At 42.3% G+C, this 27166-nt stretch overlaps 1 protein-coding gene across 4 annotated transcripts in view; it reads left to right on the forward strand.

Moving 5' to 3' along the window:
* scarb1 (scavenger receptor class B, member 1) overlaps positions 1–27166 on the forward strand; it is a 107772-nt gene that overhangs the window by 20324 nt on the left and 60282 nt on the right. For all 4 annotated transcript variants that reach the window (XM_072587576.1, XM_072587577.1, XM_072587575.1 and 1 more), the window contains exons 2-4: positions 4383–4543; positions 14592–14733; positions 16896–17099. In XM_072587576.1, coding sequence (XP_072443677.1) covers positions 4383–4543; positions 14592–14733; positions 16896–17099 — 507 coding nt within the window. The remainder of the gene's footprint in view (positions 1–4382; positions 4544–14591; positions 14734–16895; positions 17100–27166) is intronic.

Here is a 27166-nt window from a genome sequence, read left to right on the forward strand (position 1 = left end):
TTTGTTGATTTGTGCAATGTTCAGCACCATTCCGGACTACTCAGTCACTGAAACAGACCATGTTCAAATGCAACAAGATCTGGACAAAGTCCAGGTTTAGGCTGAAAGGTGACAACTAATTTTCATGCCCCATAAATGTAAAGACCACATTATCAAAAAAATTCACATCTTTTTAATGGTGGACAGGAATGAGAAAATAACATTCTTTAAAAAACCCAAGGAATGTTGCATGTTTTGAAAGCAAGTAACCTGATGCTCATCATAAGCACCATTGCTTTTATGAACAGAGGCTGAAGTGAGCTTGCAGTTGAACTGGAGACAAGAGGTTGACTATGGGTGGAGCTTTGGTTAGTATGAGAAGCTCAGTGGTGGCTGATTGCTCCAGAGATCGATGAAGGTCTTCTGCTTACCAACAGCTATGTGATTGGTTCTTAAGTAGTTGAATAGAACAATACAGCGCAGAACAGGCCCTTCGGCCCTCTGCACCCCGACCTGTGAACTACTCTAAGCCCTTACCACACTCTCTGCGTAAAGAACCCACCTCTGACGTCCTTCTTAAATCTATCACCCCTCAATTTGTAGCTATGCCCCCTCGTACAAGCTGACGTCATCATCCTCGGAAAAAGACTTTAACTCTCTACCCTATGTAATTCTCTGATCACCTTGTATGTCTCTATCAAATCCCCTCTCAGCCGCCTTTTTCCAATGAGAACAGACCCAAGTGTCTCAGCCTTTCCTCAAAGACATTCCCTCCAGACCAGGCAACATCCTTGAAGATCTCCTCTGCACCTTTTCCAATGCTTCCACATCCTTCCCGAAATATGGCGACCAGAACGGTACACGATATTCCAAGGATGGCCACTCCAGTGTTTTGTATAGTTGCAGCATGATATTGTGGCTCCGGAACTCAATCCCTCTCCCAATAAAACCTAACACCGTATGCCGCCTTAACAGCACTATCCATTTGGGTGGCAACTTTCAGGGATCTATGAACATGGACTCCACGACCCCTCTGCACATCCACACTACCAAAAATCTTTCCATTGACCCAGTACTCTACCTTCCTGTTATCCTTCCCAAAGTGCGTCACCTCACATTTAGATTAGATTACTTAGTGTGGAAACAGGCCCTTCGGCCCAATAAGTCCACACCGCCCTGCCGAAGCGCAACCCACCCATACCCCTAACCTAACACTACGGGCAATTTAGCATGGCCAATTCACCTGACCTGCACATCTTTGGACTGTGGGAGGAAACCGGAGCCCCCGGAGGAAACCCACGCAGACACGGGGAGAATTTAGCTGCATTGAACTCCATTTGCCACCTCTCAGCCCAATTCTGCAGTTTATCCAAGTCCCCCCTACAATCTGTAACTTTCTTCCAAACTGTCCACTACTCCACTGACTTTAGTGTCGTCTGCAAATTTACTAATCCATCCACCTATGCCTGCGTCTAAGTCATTTATGAAAATGACAAACTGTAGAGGTCCCAAAACAGATCCTTGTGGTACACCACTAGTAACTGGGCTCGAGACTGAATATTTTCCATCAACCACCACTCACTGCCTTCTTTCAGAAATCCTGTTTCCAATCCAAACTGCTAAATCACCCTCAATTCCATGTCTCTGTATTTTCTCCATCAACCTACCATGTGGAACCTTATCAAAGGCTTTACTGAAGTCCATGTGCACCACGGCAACTGCCCTACCCTCATCTACATGCTTGGTCACCTTCTCAAAAAAACTCATTGAGGTTTGTGAGACACGACCGGCCCTTGATGAAACCGTGTTGACTATCTGAAATCAAATTGTTGCTTGCTAGATGATTACAAATCTTCTCTCATAATCCTTTCCAAAACCTTTCCTACAACAGAAGGTAAGGCTCACTGGTCTATAATTACTTGGATCATCTCTACTGCCCTTCTTGAACAAGGGCACAACATTTGCAATCCTCCAGTCCCCTGGTACTAAATCTGTAGACAATGACGACTCAAATATCGAAGCCAAATGCTCTGCTATCTCCTCCCTAGCTTCCCAGAGAATCCCTGGATAAATCCCATTCAGTCCTGGAGACTTGTCCACTTTCACTCCTAGAATTAATAACACCTGTTTGTAACTCACCTCGATCCTTTCTAGTCTAATATCCCATATCTCATTCTTCTCCTCGACAATACTCTCCTTTTCCTGAGTGAAAACCGATGAGAAATGTTCATTTAGCACCTCTCTGATCTCCACAAGGTTCACACTTCTGTCTTTGACTGGCCCTATTCTGACCCTAGTCATTCTTTTATTCCTAACATACCTATAGAAAGCTTTAGGATTCTCCTTTATTCTATTTGCTAAAGACTGCTTGTGTCCTCTCTTTGCTCTTCTTAACTCTCTCTTTAAATCCTTCCTAGCTGATCTGTAACTCTCCATCGCCTCATTTTGAAGCATCTTGCCTCGTCAACACATAAGCCTCCTTCTTCCTAACAAGAGATGCAACTTCTGTAGTAAACTATGGTTCCCTTACCGTATCACTTCCTGCCTGACAGGGACATACCTATCAAGGACACGCGATATCTGTTCCTTAAACCAGCTCCAGAATTCCACTGTCTGCATCTGCTGCATTTTGCTACCCCATTCTATGCATCCTACTTCTTGCCTAATCGCATTATAATTGCCCTTGCCCCATCGATAACTCTTGACCTGTGGCATGTACCTATCCCTTTCCATCGCTAAACTAAACATAACTGAATTATAGTCACTCTCTCCAAAGTACTCACCTACAACTAAATCAAACACCAGGCCTGGTTCACCAAGCACCAGATCCAGTGTGGCTTCCCCTCTTGTCGGCCCTTCGACATACTGTGTCAGGAAACCCTCCTGTACACACTGGACAAAAACTGATCCATCCGATGTATTAGATTTATAGCATTTCCAGTCAATAGCTTAGGGCTTTGTTCAAGATACAGAAAAATCTTCAGATTATTACTAGCTTAGGAACTCTGTGTAGTAAAGGGTTGCCTTATACTTAAAGAGAACCTTTTTTTTTCCTTCAGTAGCTGAAAGCTGTGACTTTTAATTGAAAAGCCAGAGACCTTTTTAATAAGTGAACCAGCTGCTCTGTGCCTCTTGCAAACTAGTGAAATAGTCCAGAGAGGGGCAACTGTGAAACTGTTCTGAACAGTTCAAGAATCAGAACAATCTCAGGAACAGGATTCCTGTAAATAGGAATCACTGAACTGCCACCTTAGTCTTTCTGTCCATCCATAACCTCTATGTTTTCAAGTGTGTGTGTGTGTGTGTGTGTGTGTAAACGGGAAATGGTTTATGACAGGCTTTAACCAGTAGGAATATGTCAACCGTGTCTATTGTTAACCTGTAGGTAGAATTTATTTATCTAAAATAATTTGTCATTCTTGTTGGATGCAAAAACCTAGTCCATATTTTCTGCCAAAGTGTCTTTTGACTGTAAAATTGCAAAGTCCTCAAATTTATCTTTTGTGATTACTCTGGGAATAGCAGGGTTCAGTTTCCAGCATGTTACCTCAGTGAGGTATAACGAAATTTCAGGCAATGACTGTCTTTGACAAAAGAGCATTTAACCACTGTTCCTTGACATTCAGTGCCATTACCATCACTCTGTCCCTCACTGTTAACATCCTGGGAATACCATTGACCAAGAACTCTGCTGGGTCATCCACGTAAGTACACTGGCTACAAAAGCAGGTTGGAGGCTATTCTCTACAGGGTAAAAACCATGACTGCAGATGCTGGAAACCAGATTCTGGATTAGTGGTGCTGGAAGAGCACAGCATCCGAGGAGCAGTGAAATCGATGTTTCGGACAAAAGCCCTTCGTTTTACTGCTCGGATGCTGCCTGAACTTCCAGCACCACTCATCCAGCTATTCTCTACTTGCCTGGGTAAGTGTGACCACCACCAGCTCCATTACTGGCTCATGATCCCAGAATGCCTTTCTCTGTACTGTGGGTGTAAATAGGACTTCAAGAAGGTAGCTCACTGCTTCTTCATGAGGGCAATTAAGACATGGGGCAATGAAAGCTGGTTCAGCCCACTATGCTTATTCTGTGAAAGAATTTCAATTGAACAAAACCAGCAGTGATTGCATTCACAGTTGGATTGAACAAGTATGTGAAGGAAAGTGTCAAAAAGGATATGAAAACAGTGGTTTCACATGGTGAAGGCTAACTTCTCTGTCGGGTAAATGTTAAAGTGAGGCGTTAAGATAATTAGATCCTGAGTCAAAATATTGGCGTAGCCGTATAACCAGGAAGCCAACTTTGATTTTGGGCCTTTTGGGAAGCTGCTAACTCTGTAATTTTTAATTTGAGGAGTTTTTAACTTGAACTGAATTTTTTTCCACGTTTTTATTGTGACTAGAAAGTTCGGATTGATCCAGATAGTGGCCTGGCCTACACCATGTGGCAAGACATTCCCATACCATTCTACATGTCGCTGTATTTCTTTGAGGTTAAAAATCCTCAAGAAATTCTGCGTGGTGAGAAACCAGTTCTTGAGCAGCGTGGGCCTTATGTTTACAGGTATGTTTTACAGTCATGTTCTCTAGTTTTTTTAACTTTCAAATGCAACCCACCATTTAAATGTGAAAGGGAAAGAGTTGAAGTTGAAGTGTTACTGTTGATCTGTGTTTCTTTTCTGGATGAATCCTCTTGTGGTGTCACACAGTTGACTGGACAAAGTAGATAGAGAGAAGTTGTTTCCACTCATAAAAGAAACCGAGAGCTTCAATTCACCTTTTAACTCCTTTCTCTCTCTTCAGATCCAAGATATGGCTACCTTCTTGGGACATTCCTTATTCCAGTCCTATTTCAGCCCCCATCTCCAAGTCTCTACAGCCCATCAGTGACATTATTAGTGCTCCTTCCCTCTTCCATTTGAAATTAGAAAAAGTATAGATTTCGATTTCCACCGTGTGCTCTCCTTCAGCTGGTCTATCTCTGACTCCTCCCTTCTTTGATGTCTTTGCCCATTTTTGGGGATAGGTTGGCAATCAACGTTCGCTACAAACCCACTGATTGTTACAGTTTTCTCGACTATAAGTCCACTCTCCTTGCTTCCTGTAAAGACTCCATCCCGTTGTCTCAGTTTCTTCATCTCCATTGCATCTGTTCCAAAGATGCCAACTTCTAAAGGCAGTTTCAGAACTGAAACCAGCATGCCCATTCTAAAAGATGAGACTTAACAGTCCATGTCTTTTTCAATATATAATTTCAGTTACATCATATAGTAAACTTTTGCTATAGATTCTTATGATCTTATACTGCACAATCACCTGATGAAGAAGCAGCACTCTGAAAGCTTGTACTTCCAGTGTGCTTTCAATTAAACCTGTTGGACTATAACCTGGTGTTGTGATTTTTAACTTTGTACACCCCAGTCCCACACCAGCGCCTCCAAATCATCACAATGAGAGTTATCACATTCAGCATTGCTCAAACCTTTGAATATAGCAGTTGGGATGTTATTGAGGTTGTGCAGTACATTGGGGAGGCCTCTTAAGTACTGTGTCCAGTTCTGGTTGTTCTGCAATACGAAGAATGATATTAAGCTGGAGAGGGTTCAGAAGAGATTCACTAGGATGTTCCTGGGAATGGAGGATTTAGGTTATAAGGAGAGGCTGGAACATTTTTCACTGGAGCATGGGAAGTTGAGGGGTGACCTTGTAGAGGTTAATAAAATCACGAGGAATATAGACCAAGTGAATGGCAGGTGTCTTTTTTCCCAGGATGGGGGATTTCGATACTAGAGGGCATATTTTTAAGGTGAGAAGAGAGATTTTAAAAAGACATGGGGGCAGGAGAGTTAATTTTTTTTGTGTGTGGTTCATGTGTGTCATGAGGTGCCAGAGGAGGTGGTGGATATGGCTACAGTTACAACATTTAAAAGATAAATACATCAAGAAATATTTGGAGGGATATGACCTGCAGGCAGGTGGGATTAGATTAGTTTGATTAGCATGGACTGATTGGACTTGTTTCTCTATTGTATGACTGACTATAAATAGATTGCAAAGGGATTTGAGTGATCTAATGCATAGATAAGTGTTAGCATATAGGTTTAGAAAGTAATTAGGAAAGCTAATAGTTCATTGCCAGGGTTATTGAATGCAAATGTCAGGAGGATATTCCATGTTACACAGTTTAAAAATCACACAACACCAGGTTATAGTCCAACAGGTTTAATTGAAAGCACACTGTTGGACTATAACTTGGTGTTGTGATTTTTAGCTTTGTACACCCCAGTCCATCACCGGCATCTCCAAATCATGTTACACAGGACATTGTTGAGACCACATCTGGAGTAGTGTGCAGTTTTTGTCACATTTAAGGAAGAACATAAATATGTTGGAATAGTCCAGTGAAAGTTTAACATAATGACTGGAATGGGTGTTTGCCTTCAGGGAAGAGTGGATAGATGAGGCTTGGAACCAGTATTTTACAGTAAGAGTCTACACAATTGAACAAATTCCTGAGGGATCTTGACAAGGTGGATGTGGGGAGGATGATATCCATATGGTATGAGAGGTTTTGACAGAAATCCAAACTACACCTGTTTTAATTGAATGTATTTCTCTTTCCTTTGTTGAAATTTAACCATTTCTTTCTTGATCAGTTTAAGTGTAGATTGTATGCAGTTATATCCAGTGATCAAGTCCATGCTGATTAGTGGTCATGACTGACCAGGTCATTCTCCCCACTAATTCCAGCAGTTACTCTCTCGCACTCTGCTATTAACAGTTTGCAATTAGGAAGAGGTTTGAGCCAGTGATTTTTGATTTGTTCATTGACAGCACGATGGCAATTGTCCTTTAAAGTACTGGCAACACTCCAGTTGCCCCAACTCTTTGAGCAATTTGTTGCATTTCTTCTTTTTTGATTAGTTTGTTTGTCAGTTACAAAATAGAGTAAAGTATGTTGTACAGTGTCATCACTCTCCGGCACCATCTTAAAGCACAAAAATAAACCAAAACATAGAATATGAAGGCAGAAAGATAAAGTATTCACATTTACAGTCCTTCTTGTAAAGCGCTCCACCGTGGGTTTGGTAGCCAAGCAGGAGTAACCTTTGCTGTTGTTTCTACTTCCTCTGGTCTGAGATGTTTTTAAGTCATTACTTTTATTTAACCACCTTCTGATTTGCGAATGGACTCTTAATTTCCACTTGGCCAGAAAGAATGAATGAGTGATTTGTCAAGCAGCAAAACTGGGGTAAGGGTAGAAATTAATTTTTCACAACTTTCCAATCCTCGTCTAGTAGAAGCTGTTATTAAAATTGTATTTTGCTATGCTTTACAAATACTGCAGTTGTACACAAACTAATTTGTTCATTCAGTGATACTTGGAGAATGTTAAAAGTCTTGGGACTGATTTGCTTTGTTTGAATATAATCAGTTGACTACATTTTTTTTACACTTCAAAATCTCAGTTTCGCTTGATGCATTCTTTTTTAAAAAAAAGGGAAGTGCATTGTGTATGCAACACTGCATGTGATTCCATGCAACTTGTATAAATGTTGCATGACCAATTCCGTCCTGTTTGAATCAAGAATATCTGACTTCATTTGACCTAAATCTCAAACAATTTTAAATGTGTAATGTTGAAAGCTACTTAATAAAGTAGTTCATTATCTCTTTCAAGATAAAATACAATCCATGGATAATATATTTGTGAAAGAGTACATTCCGTTCTACTTATTTTTTCATGAATGTTTTGCCCAAAGCCAGCTCTTTGCTTGTTTTTGTTTTGTCTCTTTAATGCTTCAGTGTGAACCACTTTTGATTTACCACTAGCTTCACTCAGAGGGTGAAAATGTAGGTCTCCAGTTAACTCTTGGATTGGAATTGAACTATTGCTATTTGCTGTTGTGAACTGTACACTGGCTAATTGGTCCTTTGATTCCCTGAAGTACAGCATCTTAATGCTGTATTAAAAGCAACATTATTCAAAATCACTGATTTAGGTCTCGTTTGGGGAAATGGGCCCAGTTTGAACATCCACCTTTTTAGAAGGGTTCCAATTTTCCTGTGGCTTAATGGCAGTATGACTGGATGATTTAATCCAGGAGCCCAGGCTAATGTTCCAGGCCGGTGGAATCTATAATCCAAGTCAGTTAGGGAAATCAAATTAATCCCTAACGATGGAGCAACCTTTTTTTAAAAAGTTGTTTTTTTTTAGTGGGCTGGATTTTTTTTTAACCTAATTCCCTTCATGTGTAAATCCCTTTTTTTTTTCTTTTTTGCCTCTGACCCTAATCTTCCCTACTTCACTCCCCCCGCTCCCCACCCCCCCCCCCCACCACCACCACCACCACCACCACCACCACCACCACCACCACTAACCACTCATAATGTTTATTAACCTACTGTGGACTTTGGGATTTCCCCTTACCTGATGATCCTTACTCATAATTCCACTTTGCTCTCCCTAAGCCTTTGGTATTCCTATTGATTCTCAATTTATTTTATGTTTCCACTGCCAAAAGCGCACCTTATTTTAATTTCTAACTCCTTGGTTATCCAGGGAACTCTGGATTTTTTTTGTCCACACGTTTGCGTGAGAAGGAATATACCTAGAGTCCACTGAAGCCATTTGTCGTTTTCATAACCGTGCAAATAAATTGCATGTTGAAATAAATAAATATGATCTGATAGCGAGTATGCCAATGTAACTACAGGATGACAAAGGTTTGTGCCCTGAATATTGGCAAGATTGACATTCAAGGGGAAGAAGAGACCGGTTAAGGTGAAGGGTGATACTCTTAATCAAGGATGGTATTTAAGCAATTGTTAGAGATGACCTCGGTTCAGGACATCAGATGGTACAAGTGTTTTGAGTGGAGATGAGAAACAGTAGTGGAAAAGAAGTAACTACTTGGAGGTATGTACAGCCCTCTAACAGTAACCACAATGTAAGATGAAATATTGGGTGTCTGTCCATTACTGCAGTGATTACTTGTGAACATCCAAGGGTGCAATCTTTAGAAGTAATGTAAGCTAGATTCCCAAATAACAATCTTTTGAAGCTGTTAACTTCTGAACCCAACTTCAAAATAATTCTTTTTAGACTTGCAACTAGATATTCACTTTGAACTGGAAGGTACAAAAGATCTTAATCTCATTCACTTTGTTTCCAACTGAGCTGAGTCTGTTCTACAATGATCAGATAACTAGCTGCAATGGCTAAAAGATGATCATCATAAGGGCTAATTGTACCAAATAGGCTCCTGAGCTAGCAGGTCATTCAGTGACAAGCTAGGACTATCTAAGGATGTAAAAAGCAACAGATTGTAATTCTGCAAGGTCTATAGCAAAGCATGCTAGACCATATACCAGTCACATGAGTACAGAAGAAAATGCCCAATTTGTGCAAAATCCATTAATTGGCCTGTCATTTAATAAGGATGTTGATCAACTGATCATTTCATGAGAAATTTGTTGATTCCATCAACCTCAACAATTGAACTACTCACTCCATGCAAAGTTCCTTGTGAACAGTGTTTCAAAATTGCAGCTGACTTTCATGTCTGAGGACGTGGCTACATTCTGGTGTCTGACTATTTCACTAAAGTTCCTCCTTGAGACAAAACGAAGATGCTGTGAGTTGAGGGGATGAGTACATTGATCCCCTATATTCATTAGAAGTCACATGACACCAGTCCAACAGGTTTATTTGAAGTCATAAGCTTTCAGAGCAGTGCTCCTTCGTCAGGTGCAGCCTAGTCGTGAGGACCAATATTTTTTCATAAATTGTCTGACAGTGGTGCTCAGTTCACTAATTATCCTACAAAATGTGAAGGAAATGGAGTATTCAACCTATTGCTTCTTCTCCCTACCCTCTAGTGAATGTTTCACAAGTCGCACTGTTTACAATAAAATCCGTAATTATTCTGAGGCAGACCCTTGTGCTCTGATCAAAAGTAAGCTTTCCATCTGTTCATTCTTGGGGCCTTTTACAAGCTGACTTTTCAAAATGTAAACCTTTCTTGGGATGTGGGCAATGAAGTAAAAAGAATAGTTATTTCCTGTTCCTAATTGCCTTTGAGAAAGTGGTGGTGAACTGCCATGTTGAACTACTACAATCTGTGTCCTGTCTTTAGGGAGGGAGGACCAGCATCTTAATCCAACAACAGTGAACGATATTCTTTCAAGTCAGGATGATTGGTTTGGTGAGGAACTTGCAGGTCATTCTCATGTTTCTGCTGCCCTTCACATTTTGGATGGTCATGGAACTATTGACATCATAGAATTCCATGCAGTGTGGAAAGAGCCCATTCAGCTCATCAAGTCTGCCCCAACCCTCCAAAGGGCATCCTGTTCAGACCCAGGCCCCTATCCTAATGTAATCCCACATTTACTATATCTAATCCCCCAAGCTTACATTTTTGAGAACTAAATTGACAAACCGTGAAATTCACAACTAGTTGTGGAGGAACTGTTTGGGTGAAGTTCACAGCACAGAAGTTGATAAGTATACTGTTTTTAAGTGTGACCTCCAGAAAGTCTGCAGTAGCGAGTAGAGTGGGCTCTTTCTTGATTATGGTTTTTTGAGATATGTCTCTTGATTAAACTTAAAATATAAGCCATAACTCTTTATTTAACCTGGGGCAGTGTTTTGTAGAGGAATAAGACCGTGTTATTTTCTGGGTTTGTAGGAGCAAAAATGGCCTTTAGTAGAGTGATATGTGCATCTTGTCAGATGTGGGAGTTTAAAGAGAGTTTAAGAGTTACTGCAGATTATATCTACAATAAATACTGTTGGTTGTGAATCTTTATCGGATCGAATTGATCGGTTGGAGAGACAGTTAGAAGCAATGAGGAATTTGCAATAGCAACGGTATGTGATGGATGGCAGTTATAAGAAGGGGGGGAAGTCTCAGATACAGTCACAAAGATAGGGTAACTCCAGGAAAGGTAAGAGAGGTAGGCAGCTAGTGCGGGAGCCTTCTGTGTCTATACCCATTTCAAACAAGTATGCTGTTTTTGAAAATGTAGGGGTGACCGTTTTTAAGGGATGTAGCACGAGCAGCAAAGTTTCTGGTAGAGACTGGCTCGAAAGCAGCAAGGGGTTCGTCAGGTTCCAAGAGATCAATTGTGTTAGGGGATTCTGTAGTCAGAAGTACAGACAGACGTTTCTGTGGCCAGCAGAGGAAAAGCAGAATCGTGTGTTGCCTTCCTACCAGGATCAAGGATGTCTCAGAGGGTGCGAATGTTCTCATGGGGAGAGGGGCCAGCAAGAGGTCATTGTCCACATTAGAACCAATGACATAGGAAGGGAAAAGGTTGAGATTCTGAAGGGAGGTTAGAGAGTTAGTGATATAGTGAGGAAAGAGATCATTCTGAGACTGGTACAATTGAGAACAGAAGCGAGTCAAACAGTCAGGGCAGGCAGGGACAGGGTAGGACTAATAAATTAAACTGCATTTATTTCAATGCAAGGGGCCTAACAGGGAAGGCAGACTAACTCCGGGCATGGTTAGGAACATGGGACTGGGATATCATAGCAATTGCAGAAACATGGCTCAGGGATGGGCAGGACTGGCAGCTTAATGTTCCTGGATACAAATGCTAGGGGGAGGATAGAAAGGGAGGCAAGAGAGGAGGGGGAGTGGTGTTTTTGATAAGGAATAGCATTACAGCTGTGCTGAGGGAGAATACGTCCAGGGTGGTTATTTGGGTGGAACTGAGAAATAAGAAAGGGAAGATCACCTTATTGGGATTGTATTATAGACCCCCTAATAGTCAGAGGGAAATTGAGAAACAAACTTGTAAGGAGAGCTCAGCTATCTGTAAGAATAATAGGGTGGTTATAGTAGGGGATTTTAACTTTCCAAACAGACTGGGACTGCCATAGTGTTAAGTGTGTACAAGACAATTTTCTGATTCAGTATGTGGATATACCCAATAGAGAAGGTGCAAAACTTGACCTACTCTTGGGAAATAAAGCAGGGCAGGTGACTGAGGTGTCAATGGGGGAGCACTTTGGGACCAGCGACCATAATTCTATTAGATTTAAAATTAGTGATGGAAAAGGATAGACCAGATCTAAAAGTTGAAGTTTGAAATAGGAGAAAGGCCAATTCTGACGGTATTAGGCAAGAACTTTCGAAAGCTGATTGGGAGCAGATGTTTGCAGGTAAAGGGACGGCTGGAAAATGGGAAGCTTTCAGGAATGAGATACCGAGAATCCAGAGAAAGTATATTCCTGTCAGGGTGAAAGGGAAGGCTGGTAGGTATAGGGAATGCTGGATGACTAAAGAAATTGAGGGTTTGGTTAAGAAAAAGGAGGAAGCCTATGTAAGGTATAGACAGGATAGATCGAGTGAATCCTTAGAATGTAAAGGCAGTAGGAATATACTTGAGGGAAAGCAGGAGGGCAAAAAGGGGGACATGAAATAGCTTTGGCAAATAGAATTAAGGCGAATCCAAAGGGTTTTTACAAATATATTAAGGATAAAAGGGTAACTAGGGAGAGAATAGGGCCCCTCAAAGATCAGCAAGGCAGCCATTCGGTGGAGCCACAGAAAATGGGGGAGATACTAAACGAGCATTTTGCTTCAGTATTTACTGTGGAAAAGGATATGGAAGATATAGACTCTAGGGAAATAGATGGTGACACCTTGCAAAATGTCCATATTGCAGAAGTAGTAGTGCTGGATGTCTTGAAACGCATAAAGGTAGATAAATCCCCAGCACCTGATCCATTTGGATAAAGAACTGGCTCAAAGGTAGAAGACAGAGGGTGGTGGTGGAGGGTTATCTTTCAGACTGGAGGCCTGTAACCAGTGGAGTGCCACAAGGATCGGTGCTGGGTCCTCCATTTTTAAAAATTATTTTATATAAATGGTTTGGATGTGAGCATAAGAGGTACAGTTAGTAAGTTTGCAGATGACACCAAAATTGGAGGTGTAGTGGACAGTGAAGAAGGTTACCTCAGATTACAACAGGATCTTGAACAAATGGGCCAATGGGCTGAGAAGTGGCAGAGTTTAATTCAGATAAATTCAGGAAAGCAAATCTTCGCAGGACTTCTACACTTAATGGTAAGGTCCTAGGGAGTGTTGCTGAACAAAGAGACCTTGGAGTGCAGGTTCATAGCTCCTTGAAGGTGGAGTCGCAGGTAGATAGGATAGTGAAGAAGGCGTTTGGTATGCTTTCCTTTATTGTTCAGAGTATTGCGTATAGGAGTTGGGAGGTCATGTTGCGGCTATACAGGACATTGGTTAGGCTACTGTTGGAATATTGCATGCAATTCTGGTCTCCTTCCTATTGGAAAGATGTTGTGAAACTTGAAAGGGTTCAGAAAAGATTTACAAGGATGTTGCAGGATTGGAGGATTTGCACTGTGGGGAGAGGCTGAACAGGCCTGGGGCTGTTTTCCCTGGAGCGTAAGAGGCTGAGGAGTGACCTCCGAGAGGTTTATAAAATCATGAGGGGCATTGATCGGATAAATAGACAAAGTCTTTTCCCTGGGGTCGGGGAGTCCAGAACTAGAGGGCATAGGTTTAGGGTGAGAGGGGAAAGATATAAAAGAGACCTAAGGGGCAATGTTTTCATGCAGAGGGTGGTACGTGTATGGAATGAGCTGCCAGAGGATGTGGTGGAGGCTGGTACAATTGCATTTGGATGGGTATATGAATAGGAAGGGTTTGGAGGGATATGGGCCAGGTGCTGGCAGGTTGGAATGTGAGTGCACCTGTCCCTAAGGATAGCAGGACAGTTAGATAAATTATTATGAAGGTCTATGGAATACTCACCTTCATTGGCAGCTATAAATACAATATATAATGATCAAACTGTATAAGACACTGCAGTATTGTTTAAACTCTGGTCACCCCAGTACAGTAAGGACATAATTGCTCTGGACAACAGGTAGAGACTATTTACTAGAATGTTGCCAGGCTGGAGAATTGTAGTCCTGAGGAGTGATTGAAGAAGTTGAGTTTGCCTTTCTTGGAACAGAGAAGGCGGAGGTGTGATATGATTGAGATATATAGAAATGTGGGCAGTACAGACAGGACAGGAAGAACCTGTTCCCCTTACCAGAGAATTCAAACCCCAGGGTCATAGATTTAAGCTCAGTGACAGAAGGATTAAAAGTGATGTGAGGAAAAATGTCTTTACGCATAGGATGGTGGCTGTCTGAAATCTTCCACCTAAGGTGGAGGTGGAGACCTTTTAAACCTGTTTTATAAAGTGCCCAGATCCACACCATAGGTGCTGCAGGACTGTGGGTCGTGTGCAGGAAGATGGAGTTAGAAAGATTATCTGGGTCGGCATGGACAAGCTAGACTGCCTTCTGTGCTGTATCGTTTCTATGGTTCTGTGCCCATGTTATACCTGGGTTGGAAGTGTAGCTAATTCTGAAGCATGAACCTTCAGTGATCCAGTGAATTTATTAGTATAGGAATGTGGCTGTCTTAGAATATGATTTTAGTCCACACCACCTTGTACATAATGGAAACCCTTGCAAGTGTAGTTGTCTTCATACTTGATATTTTAACATTTTGTTATTGTACCTCTGTTACGATGTGTCTGACTCTCAGCACTAATTATTGGTTCTGATTTTTCAGGGAGTACAGACAGAAAAGCAACATAACATTTCACAGTAATTATACTGTCACATACCGAGAATATCGGCATTACCATTTCTGTCCTGAACGGTCATTTGGGAATGAGAGTGATGAACTAATCTTGCCCAATATGCTTACTCTGGTAGGTACATGATTTGAACCAGTCCTCTTCTTTTTTTTTTGTTAAACACTGAGCCAGCTCCCTCAGGCAGCTCTGAGTGAACAGAACCTCTGACCGCACCTGTGTTTATTACTCCCCCACTCCCCCCTAACAGCGGTAGTGCTTATTTTTCCCCAGCACTCGTGTTGTGTGTATGTGCAGGTGTTGGACACAGTGAAGAACAACCTATAATTGGGGTCAAGTTAAACTATTTAACAAGGCTGTAATTGTCTTGAGCCTGATTAACAGGAGTGGGTGTCCATTGATTTATGCTGGTGGTTGTACTAATTGCCTCCCAGTTTGTTACCTATTCCTAACATTTGCTCATTCCTTTCTGCCTCATACAGCACAGTACAGGCCCTTCAGCCCTCGATGTTGCGCCGACCTGTCATACCAATCTGAAGCCCATCTAACCTACACTATTCCATGTACATCCATATGCTTGTCCAATGACAACTTAACTGTACTTAAAATTGGCAAATCTACTACCGTTGCAGGCAAAGAAACGTTTGTATTTAGCCTCCTGCTAATGCATCCCTGCTCTGGCTTTAATTATTTCTGCTGGCAACCAATTATCTTCCATATTCTCTCAATTCAAAAGAAATATCACCCTTGACCTTACTGAGGACCGATCCCCTGTCTTTCAGACATGGCTATTTGGTTGAAGCATATGCAGTATATTTGCCCCTTAAATGGTACATGCTGTAGGTGTGACATTGATGTATCATGGTGTCATAAAGTGTCGCATCCATCATTTGACTATTCAGTGTTCCTCACTCTGACCAGCTGCCAACTAAGACAAATGCAAGCTTTAAGAGACTAGCAATCTCCAGGCTCACTCAAAATGAGTGAGGGCTGCAAAATGAAGCTATAACGATGTGATAAAATTCCTGTGTCCCTTTATCTCATGCGGCGTGGCAGAAGTGTGTAAGTGGTAGGTGACTTTGAGCTCCACGGTAAAGTCCTGAAGGATGGAGTTGGGGTATGTGTTGATCCAGGAGCAGCTGTGATGCTATGGTGAAGCTGAGAGTTGGCCAATGTGCTTGAATGAAGTGGAATGAGGATGTTGTCCTGGAGCATTCGGAATGTGATGAAGACATAGTTGGATTTGGGTGTGGAAAAGGAAGTGGTAAATTATTGCAAGATAATAACCTTTTTTAATTTCAAGAACTGACCGTCCAGTTACTTGGCAAAGAGAATTGGAAGCAGCATGGAAACAAGACTTGTTGAGCTGTTAATGAGATGGAAGTAAGAGTCGCCACTCATTGGCAAGGTTCAGAGCTCTCTATTTCAACCTTAAGGGGGGGAGATTTCTCTTTTTAATGTCAAGACTGGGACTTTTCATTTCATTTTCAATTTCAACCAAAAGCCCATGTAGCTGAAGGAATCGGGGAAGATGCATCAGAATCCTAACCCAGGTATCTCTTTCCTGCACCCCACCCCGCCCCACCCCACCCCACGTAAAACAAGGTCCTGAGTATCGATGTATACATCACACTACAATCCAGCTGATGACCTTGAATTTGTTTTTCATGTGACTCTTAGTACAGGTCCAAGTTTTATCAAATGGCAGAATCACATTGTTTCTTGCGTCCTAAATTCTGATGATTGCAAGACAAAAACCTTCAACTTCTAGTCTCCTTTTAGCAATGTTTGTGTTTACTGAGTTGCAATCTCCATCACTGAAAAGCTCCCCACTGACAATTCTACAATTTGCCAATTTATTTCCAAAAATTAGGTCCAGCCAGCCCCATGTATAAAATTGAGAATTCTGCAACAAATGTTTCCCAGAAAACATGCCCAATATAAATTTGAAACCAGGGAACCACCTTAAACTCTGACCTTTGGTTTATGTAGCCCTCATTTACAGTTTTCTATTTGATCTGATGAAGTGACTGTTTTACAGTCTGTCAGAATTCACTAAATACTTTTCACTAATTTAGCATCTACTTCCAAGACAGATGATTTCTCTGGTCACTAACTGATTTGTCTCCAAGATTCAAAGTTAGTTTCAGATCCACTGACGCTCCTCAATTTTGCTATTGCTTAAGGGGAAGGGTCTGCCAATCCAACTTTTATTTGGTGGTTACTGATTTACTTCCTTTTAGTATTTGAATGTTTGTTATTGCTTGGTTTAATTACAGGGTGCAGCTTTAATGGCTGAAGATTTATCTTATGCTTTGAAACTGATCTTCAGCACTGCCTTGAAGACATTTAATGAGACCCCATTTATTAAGAAATCTGTGAAGGAGATAATGTGGGGATATGATGATCCACTTGTTGATTTTCTTAATCAAGTTTTTCCAGGCATGCTCCCATTTAAAGGAAAGTTTGGTTTGTTTGCTGATGTAAGTATCTTTTTTATTTATTTCAGATTTTAGGAACATTTTTTAATACTATGTTAAGGGCAAGTTGTGTAAAATGTGTAGCCTTATTTGAAGAAATGAAAGTGCGCATTGGATTTGAGACATTATCTGACTTATTTGATTGATCTCTTTGGTAAAGCAACTGTGAAGGTCAATAAAAACACCTTGGTTTTTGAGAGTTTAAGTACAAATTAGCTGGCATGGTTCTGCTGTTAAAGCTCAAACATCTACGCATAATGAAAATAGGACTTGAGATCAGGATTAGGCCATTTGACTTCATTGTAAGACACTTTGAAGTTGTGAAAGATGGTTTATAAATTCATGATTGGATTAGAAATTGCTGAAAGAAGACAGTGGGTGGTGGTTGATGGGAAATGTTCATCCTCTAGTTCCGTTCCCAGTGGTGTGCTGCAAGGATCTGTTTGTCATTTTTAAAAATGATCTGGATTTGGGCATAGAAGGATGGGTTAGTAAATTTGCAGATGATGCAAAGGTAGGCAGAGTTGTGGATAGTGCTGAAGGCCATTGTGGGTACAGAGGAACATGGATAAGATGCAGAGCTGGGCTGAGAGGTGGCAAATGGAGTTTAATGTGGGAAAAGTGAGAGGTAGTTCACTTTGGAAGAAATAACAGGACTGCAGAATACTGGGCTAATGGTAAAATTCTTGGCAGTGTAGATGTGCAGAGATTGCAATGTCCAGGTGTATAAATCCCTGAAAGTTGGGGTTGTTAAGAAGGCATATGGTGTGTTGGCGTTTATTGGTGGGGAGATTAAGTTTCAGAGCCACAAGGATGTGTTTCAGCTGTACAAGATACTGGTGAGGCCACACCTGGAGTATTGTGTGCAGTTCTGTTCACCGCATCATAGGGAGATTAGATTAGATTCCCTACAGCGTGGAAACAGGCTCTTCGGCCCAACCAATTCATGCCAACCGTCTGGACAGTAACCCACCCAGACCCATTTCCCTCTGACTAATGCACCTAACACTATGGGCAATTTAGCATAGCCAATTCACCTGACTTGCACATCTTTTGGACTGTGGGAGGAAACTGGAGCATCTGGAATAAATGCACGCAGATACAGAGAGAATGTCTGTGTGGAGTTTGCACAATCAGCTGAGGCTGGAATCTAACCTGGGACCCTGGTGCTCTGAGGCAGCAGTGCTAACCACTGAGCCACCGTGCCACCCCAAAGGATGTGGAAGCCTTGGAAAGGGTTCAGAGGGATTTACTCGGATGTTTCCTGGTACGGAAGGGAGGTCTTCCGCGGAAAGGCTAAGGGAACTGAGGCTGTTTTTGTTGGAGTGAAGGTGGTTGAGAGGTGACTTAATGGAAATGTATAAGATAATCAGAGGGTTAAGGTGGATAATGAGAGACTTTTTCCTCAGGCAGTGAAGGCTAACAGGAGGGGACATAGCTTTAAATTGAGGGATGGTAGATTTAGGACAGATATTAGGGATAGTTTCTTCACTCAGGGGTGTGGAACAGCCTGTCTGCAACAGTAGTAGACTCTCCTATGTTATGAGCATTTAAATGGGCATTGGACGTACATATGGATAATATTGGAACGGTGCGGGTTAGATGGGCATCAGATTGTTTTTACCAAAACAATGACTGCAGATGCTGGAAACTAGATTCTGGATTAGTGGTGCTGGAAGAGCACAGCAGTTCAGGCAGCATCCAAGGAGCAGCAAAGTTGACGTTTCGGGCAAAAGCCCTTCATCAGGAATAAAGGCAGAGAGCCTGAAGCGTGGAGAGATAAGCTAGAGGAGGGTGGGGGTGGGGAGAAAGTAGCATAGAGTACAATGGATGAGTGGGGGAGGGGATGAAAGTGATAGGGGAGGGTGGAGTGATTTTAACCCTATTGTGAATCCTCTTGCAAGGATGCCTGCCTTGAAGAAGTTTTCCTCCTCTCTCTACAAGAATCTCGGGGAGTCCCTTTCCCACTGCAACTCCCAGGTCATTTCCTCTGCCCTGAAGCTCTTCCTCATTTTCCCCTTCCCCCACCTCACCCTAGTTCCTAACTTCTAGCTCAGCACTGTCCCCATCACTTGTCTGGGTTGTCCTACCTGCCTACCTCCTTTTTCCACCTATCCACTCCACCCTCTCCTCCCTGACCTCCATCACCTCCATCCCCTCCCCCACTCACCTATTGTACTCTATGCTAGTTTCTCCCCACCCCCACCCTCCTCTAGCTTCTCTCTCCATGCTTCAGGCTCACTGTCTTTATTTCTGATGAAGGGCTTTTGCCCGAAACGTCGATTTCGAAGCTCCTTGGATGCTGCCTGAACTGCTGTGCTCTTCCAGCACCACTAATCCAGAATCAGAGTATTTTCACAGGTTGGTGCAACATCGAGGGCTGAAGGGTCTGTGCTGCTCTGTAACATTCGATGTTCTATGTTTCTGTCTTTTCCACAGGACTAGACTGCTGCATTTTTGGATTTGTATTCATGATCTGGACCTCTGTTTACAAGGAATTATTTCAAAGTTTGCAGATGACATGAAACTTAAAAATGAGATGTGAGTGGGATAGTAAGTCGCTTCAGGCGGACACAAGTGGCTAGAACAGATTTAATAATATTTAATGCAGAAAAGTGTGAAATGATACATTTTTAGTAGAAAGACCAAAAGGGGCACATAGTAAATGGTAAAATCTTAAAGAAGATGCAGAACAGAGGAACAAACTGTTAAAAATGGCACGGCAAGGCTACAGGATCCTTGGCATTATTTAGGATAGGGGATGACTGACTGGAATTAAATCACTGATCAGGGAGTTTGGTTGTGCGGAGAAACTGGAATGGCTTGGATTTCTCTTTAAGTTTAAGAAGGGATTTCATTGATTTTGATGTAGAAGGGACAAAAATATTTTCGACGGCAGAAGGTGCAGTAAAAGAAGGGGTAGATTTTCACTAAAGCTCTGAGAAAGTCTATAGCCTTAAAACATGTCTTTAAACATTTAGACTAAAATGTAATGTTGAATTATAGAACACATTTACTGCACTAGAAAATGGACAGGCAGGAAGGCTCAGAAAAAGGGGCGAAACTCAAGGAATGCAGAAGATAGGAACATCTGGGCTCACCAAGTGGTAACAGGATTTTAAAAGGCAATTAAAAAATTTGCCTTTGCGTCGGTGATTCTGTGTGAACAGGACACCAAGTGATAACATTCACAGCCGTTCCCTTGTGAAATTAATGACCGTGTTTGATTCTGACCCTGAAATGAAACACTGTACTATCAAAAGCTTTGTAATTAATGGTCAGATGCTGTTAATTATAACGGATTCTTATTACCCCTTACAAGCGGGGCAGACACAGAAAAAAACTTGTTACAAAATCCTGACTTTGAGAGTTCATAAGGACACGAGGGAGTGTGCATTTTAGTGCTGAGGCTGGAGCCAGTAGAAAATGAACTCTTGGTGCTGAACTGCTATGGATTGAATTTAATTGTATTTTGGGACTTTATGATATTGAGCAATTAAATACAAATTCTGTAAAATGTAATATTGATGAAGCCTGAACTAACTTGTTCTTGCAGACCACTCTACAGACCTTACAGACTGCCCTACCGTCAATTCTAACTAATCAGATCTTCTGTCCTATTTGAATTTGAATCACAATCCTGAAAAGAAAGCATGTTAATTCAAAGACTAATGAGTCAGATTAAATGCAACCTTATGGTAACATCTCAGCCTCAAGTACAGAATGATTCAGTGCTCAAAAAGCAGGAGTTTGCTCCTAGGTTAGAAACTATTCGAAGCCTAACATTGAGGAGATTCTGGCACAATGTGTCAGGAAGCCTTTTTATGGTCAAGAGTTTGCCCTCCTTGCTAAGAAGCCATTTTGTAAAGTAATTGTATCAAATATGTGAATTGTGTAAGGTTACCTTATGAACTCTCCAATTAGCTCAGACTGATACCTCTATGATCTGAGTTTATCTCACTAGCAGACACCTAACTCGGCTGGGTATGTTTTTCTCACCTGATGAATGGCTCCGGGCCTGTAGGAGTGATTAGTCAAGCGTACACAGACCTGTCAATTAACTTTTTTCTTCCTTGCAAATTATTGTCTTTCAATGTTATCTATCAAATTAAGAACATGCAATTTTAAAAGAAACTTTGCATAAAGGAAGTCACTTTGTATCAGTATAATGGAACCTGCTGGGGGACTTGAAGAGCTGGTATCCTACTCTCCTGGGTTATTAGAACTAAGTTAGTTTAGCTTATAGCTGTCAGTGTTATGTTGTAACAGTGATGCTCTTAGTGAATAAAGGGGATGACTAAAATTAAACTAAACTGCCTTGAAGAGGTTTTTATTCCAGACTTCCAAAGAACACGGTGGCACAGTGGTTAGCGCTGCTGCCTCGCATTGCCAGAGACCCGAGTTCAAATCCTGCCTCGGGCAACTATCTGTGTGGAGTTTGTACATTTTCCCCGTGTCTGTGTGGGTTTCCTCTGGGTGCTCTGGTTTCCTCCCACATTCTAAAGATGTGCAGGTTAGGTGAATTGGCCATGCTAAATTGCCTATAGTGTTAGGTGTAGGGGAATGGGTCTGGATGGGTTGCTGTTCAGAAGGTCAGTGTGGACATGTTGGGCCAAAGGGCCTGTTTCCACACTGTAAGTAATCTAATCTACCCAGCACAATCTCTGGGACGAGCCAAGAGAGAGGCTTTACAGGTCTGAGTCCACAAGGGATTCCCTGGGCTGTCTCAAATCACCACTTTAACAGCTCGGAAAGTAATTATGCGCATAATGCTTTAGATGCAGAATGCATTGCCCAAAAGGATAATGGAAACAGAGTCCATAAATGAGAATAAGGTGGGCCTATTCCCATTGGAGTTAGAAGAAAGTAAGGCAACTTTATTGAATCATCCAGAATTCTTGGACATGACAGGGTAGATGTAGAAAGGCTGGATAGAGTCATAGAGGTATGCAGCATTGAAACAGACTCTTCAGTCCAACTCAACCATGCCAACCTAATCTAGTCCCATTTGTTAACACCCAGCCCATGTCACTCCAAACCCTTCCTATTCATGTACCCATCCAGATGCTTTCTAATGTTGCGATGTACCAGCCCCCACCACGTCCTCTGGCAGCTCACTCCATACTTTGAGGCTTTTAAAGAGAGGTTGATTAGAGTCCAGGAGAGATATGTTCCTATGAAAATGAGGGATAGAAATGACAAGATTAAGGAACCATGGGTGACAGGTGAAATTGTGAGACTAGCTAAGAGGACAAAGGATGCATACATAAGGTCTAGGTAACTGAAGGCAGACGATGCTTTGGAAGAATATTGGGAACATAGGACCGATCTGAAATGAGCAATTGAGGGCTAACAAAGGTCATGAGAGATCTTTAGTGAACAGGGTTAAGGAAGCCCCAAAGCCTTTTATTCATATATAAGGAACAAGAGGGTAACCAGAGAAAGGGTTGGTCCACTCAAGGATAAAGGAGGGAAGATATGTGTGGAGTCAGAGAAAATAGGTGAGCTTCTTAATGAGTACTTTACATCGGTATTCAGGACAATGTTTTAGCCCCCAATACACCCCAACCCCCGCCCCCAACCCTGTACACACCCTCCCCAGCTCTGGAACAGCCAGAGTGGACACCAACAACAAGACTGCTGCAGTTGCCTTTGTGGGGCAAGTCTCCAAATAGCATGTGCGCACGTACAACAACACATGCACACACAACTTTTTACTGCAACTTTTTGACAGGTTCCACCTTTGCCCTGTACAGGACAATGTTGGAGAGTTTATTGTTGGAAGTGGGAAGGGGGGGTGGGGGTTAGAGTTCACCCCTCTGTGGAACTCCAGGGAAAGTGTGGAGAGGGAGAGAGGGCAGGAGGTTAGTTATTTGGCGATGGTGCCTGTTCAATCACTGTAAACAAGACACGATCACTGCTGGAAACACAGTCTTTAATGTTTCTATCGGGACCTCGATCTCCTTCGATAATCCGATTTTCAGATAGTTGGTATTCGGATAATCGAGGTTCCTCTGTATATGCATTTGGGGAAAAAAAAATGGGCTTATCAGTGATGGGCAGCATGGTTTTGTGCAGGGAAGGTCATGTCTTACAAACAGAATAGAATTCTTTGAAGAGGTGACAAAGTTGATTGAGGGAAGGGATGTAGATATCTTATATATGGACGTTAGTACGGTGGTTGATAAGGTTCCCCATGGTAGATTGATGGAGAAAGTGAAGTTGTATGTGTCTAGGATGTTCTAGCTAGATGGTTAGAGAACTGGTTGGACAGCAGGAGGCAGTAGTAGTAGAAGGGAGCTTCTCAAACTGAACAGTGTCCCACAGGGATATGTGCTGGGACCACTGTTTGTGATCTGGAGGAGTTTGCAGATGACACGAAGATTGATGGAGTAGCAGATAGTGAAGAGGACCAAAAGAGAATACAGCAGAATATAGATTCGAGAAATGACAGATAGAGTTTAATTCGGACAAATGCAAGATGATGCATTTTTGAAGACGCAAATCAATAGCGACCTTTACAGTAAATGAAAAAGCCCTGGGGAAAATTGATGTGCAGAGAGATCTGGGTGTTCAGGCCCATTGTTCCCTGAAGGTGGCAACACCGGTCAGTAGAGTCGTCAAGAAGGCATACGGTATGCTTTCCTTCATCGAACCGGGTATTGAGTACAAGAGTTGGCAGGTCATGTTACAGTTGTATAAGACTTTGGTTCGGCTACATTTTGGAATCGGCGTATATTTCTGGTCGCCACGTTACCAAAAGGATGTGGATGCTTTGGAGAGGGTGCAGAGGAGGGTTCATCCGGTTGTTGTCTGGTATGGAGGGTGCTAGCTGTGCGGAGAGGTTGAGTAGATTAGGATTATTTTCATTGGAAAGGAGGAGCTTGAGGGGCGACCTGATTGAGACCTACAAATCGAGAGGTATGAACAGCGTGCGTAGCAAGAAACTCCCCCAGAGTGGAGGACTCGACTACTACGTGTCATGAGTTCAAAGTGGGAGGGGGGAGTTTTTTGGGGAAATGTACTTGGAAAGTTCTTCATGCAGTGTGTGGTGGGTGCCTGGAATGCATTGCCAGCGGAGGTGGTAGGGGCAGGACTGATAGTGTAATTTAAAATGTATCTCGACAGATACGTGAATGGGCAGGGAGCAGAGGGGTACAGATCCTTGGAAATAGGCGACAGGTTTAGATAGAGGATCTGGATTGGTGCAGGCTTGGAGGGCCAAAGGGCCTGTTCCTGTGCTGCAATTTTCTTTCTTCTTTGTTCATGCACACTCCACCCTCTGCGTTTTAAAAAAAAATTGTGCCCCTAAACCTATGCCCTCTAGTTCTGGACTGCCCCCACCCCAGGGACAAGACTTTGTCCATTTATCCTATCCATGCGCTTCATGATTTTACAAATCTCTATAAGATCACCCCTCAGCCTCTGACACTCCAGGGAATACAGCCTCCACCTATTCAACCTCTCCCTGTAGCTCAACAACCTAGCAACATCCTTGTAAATCTTTTCTGAATGCTTCCAAGTTTCACAACATCCTTCACTATCCTATCTACCTGCGACTCCACTTTCAAGGAGCAATGAACCTGCACTCCAAGGTCTCTTTGTTTAACAGCAACACCCTAGGACCTTACCATTAAGTGTATACGTCCCGTGAAGATTTGCTTTTGCAAAATGCAGCAATTTGCATTTATCGAAATCAAACTCCATCTGCCACTCCTCAGCCCATTGGCCCATCTGTTCAAGATCCTGTTGTAATTTGAGGTAACCTTCTTTGCTGTCCATTGCATCTCCAATTTTGGTGTCATCTGCAAACTTACTATGTCTCTGATGTTCACATCCAAATCATTTATGGTTCCCCTTGTCTAGGACCAAAGGGCAAAATCTGAGTCAATTGGGAGGTTGGGGGGGGGGGGGGGGTGTGGGAGAGGAGAGGAGAGGTATGAACAGTTTGAGGAGGAATGTCTCTCCAGGTGGTCAATCTGGAATTCTTTAATGCAGACGAGGCTGACTTCTTTAGTATATTCAAGGCTGTGAAAGATTGATTTTTAATCAGTCGTGGAATCAAGGGCTGTGGGGTCATTGCAGAAATGTAGGGTTGGACCTTCGTTGGTGGAGGTCTGAGGGCTTCTCATTATTATATTCCATAGTTATTCAGCTCCCTGGAAGCCAATTGCATAGTTGTTGACAGACAGCCTATGATTGGCACCAATCTACAGACCAAACAGCTACATGTTGCCAGCTGAATCTCTATTATTACACACCCATGACTTCAGCTCATCTGTCAATAACAGTTCAACTACTGTTTGAACTAACAGATGTGTAAACAGACTTTCAAAGAGCATCCGATAAATTGTTTTTAAAAACTGCAATAAGACTTCAGCAATCAGTGGCAGGAGGAGGGAGCACAGAGCCATGTTGAGTTTCAGGAGAGTAAGGTGAGCATGGATTACCTCTATTCCTAGCATTAAATATTATAGGTAAGACAGTTAAGGGCACAAGTTGAAATTCCTTGTCAATAAAGGAATATGTAAGAATGGAGATGGTGTTGCATTTAACTAATAACTGAGTCGTTGCAGTAACAAGGGAATAATGTCCTGGAAAGGGCTTCAAAAGAGGTTTTGTGGGTAGAGCTGAGGAATTGAAAGGAGGCAGTCACATTGGGAGTGTTACTGCCCCTCCAAACAGTCAGCAGGTAAGACAGGATCTGATATGTGGACAAGTCACTGACGTGTGCAAAAACTGTAATAGATTGTTTACAGTAGGGGATTTCAACTTTCCTCAAATATTAGTTGGGATAGTCACAGTGTAAAAGGTTTAGAGGGGATGTGTTTCTTGAAACTTATTCAGGAGAGCCTTTTATATCAACATGTAGAAGGTCGGCACGGTGGCACAGTGGTTAGCACTGCTGCCTCACAGCGCCAGAGACCCGGGTTCAATTCCCGCCTCAGGCAACTGTCTGGAGTTTGCACATTCTCCACGTGTCTGCGTGGGTTTCCTCCGGGTGCTCCGGTTTCCTCCCACAGTCCAAAGATGTGCAGGTTAGGTGAATTGGCCATGTTAAATTGCCTGTAGTGTTAGGTGGAGGGGAATGGGTCTGGATGGGTTGCTCTTCGGAGGGTCGGTGTGGACTTGTTGGGCCAAAGGGCCTGTTTTCACACTCTGTAAGTAATCTAATCTAAATAAGGGAAGGTGCAAACTCTAGGGATTGAAGCAGGACCGGTATTTGTAATGACAGTGTTTAGTGACCAGAACATTGTTTTAACAAAAAACAACTCCCGATACTGGAATCTGAAAGCAAACATAGCTGAAGAAACTCCAGTATGGCAGCATCTGTGGACAGAAAACGGAGTCAACCTTTCGGTTCTAGTAACAGTCCTTCAGAACTGGGTTATGGAGCTGAAACGTTGACAATGTATTTTAAGCTTGTTATTGTGAGAAACAAAGCTCACTCTCACTTTAATAATTTCAGTCCGAGACAAGATCTGAATCAGTAGTGTCGTTTATTTCACTCTTGCAAGAGGGTGCGATGTCCATTGTCTACAAGGCAGGGACACACATGCACTGAATTCAACGAATACATGATATTTATGTAATTTTGGTTCCTATTTTTTTAATCCCATTGCTCCTCCCTGTTTACATCTTCCACTTCTCTAAGACCGGCCCCCATTACTCCTGTTTATCTCTTGCCTTATCCGGCCTTGTCTGTGACAAAATGCTTATTTCTGCCCTCACGAGGCCGTTTGACCACATCCCACTGGACCATTGTTAGTTATATCCTTTCTTCACCATTATCTACTCCCTCCATCTGTGCTTTCCCCAACCATACTGATCCTTCTGACCTTTTAATTGGGGTTTGTTCCTGTGTTTCTGTAAAAGTGGGAAACCGATGCTATAACTACTGCTTGTGCAAGCATATCTGGCTTAACCTACATCCTCACTGTACCTTTATCTATTTGTCTGTAACATCTACCATTGTTTTGCAGTCACATTTCATTCTTGCATACAATTTTAGCTAATACAAAAACAATTACGTATTTCCTCCACATAGTTTGCATTCACGTTGACTCAGC

Source organism: Chiloscyllium punctatum, chromosome 17, assembly GCF_047496795.1.
Source record: "Chiloscyllium punctatum isolate Juve2018m chromosome 17, sChiPun1.3, whole genome shotgun sequence".
NCBI classification, from domain to species: Eukaryota; Metazoa; Chordata; class Chondrichthyes; order Orectolobiformes; family Hemiscylliidae; genus Chiloscyllium; species Chiloscyllium punctatum.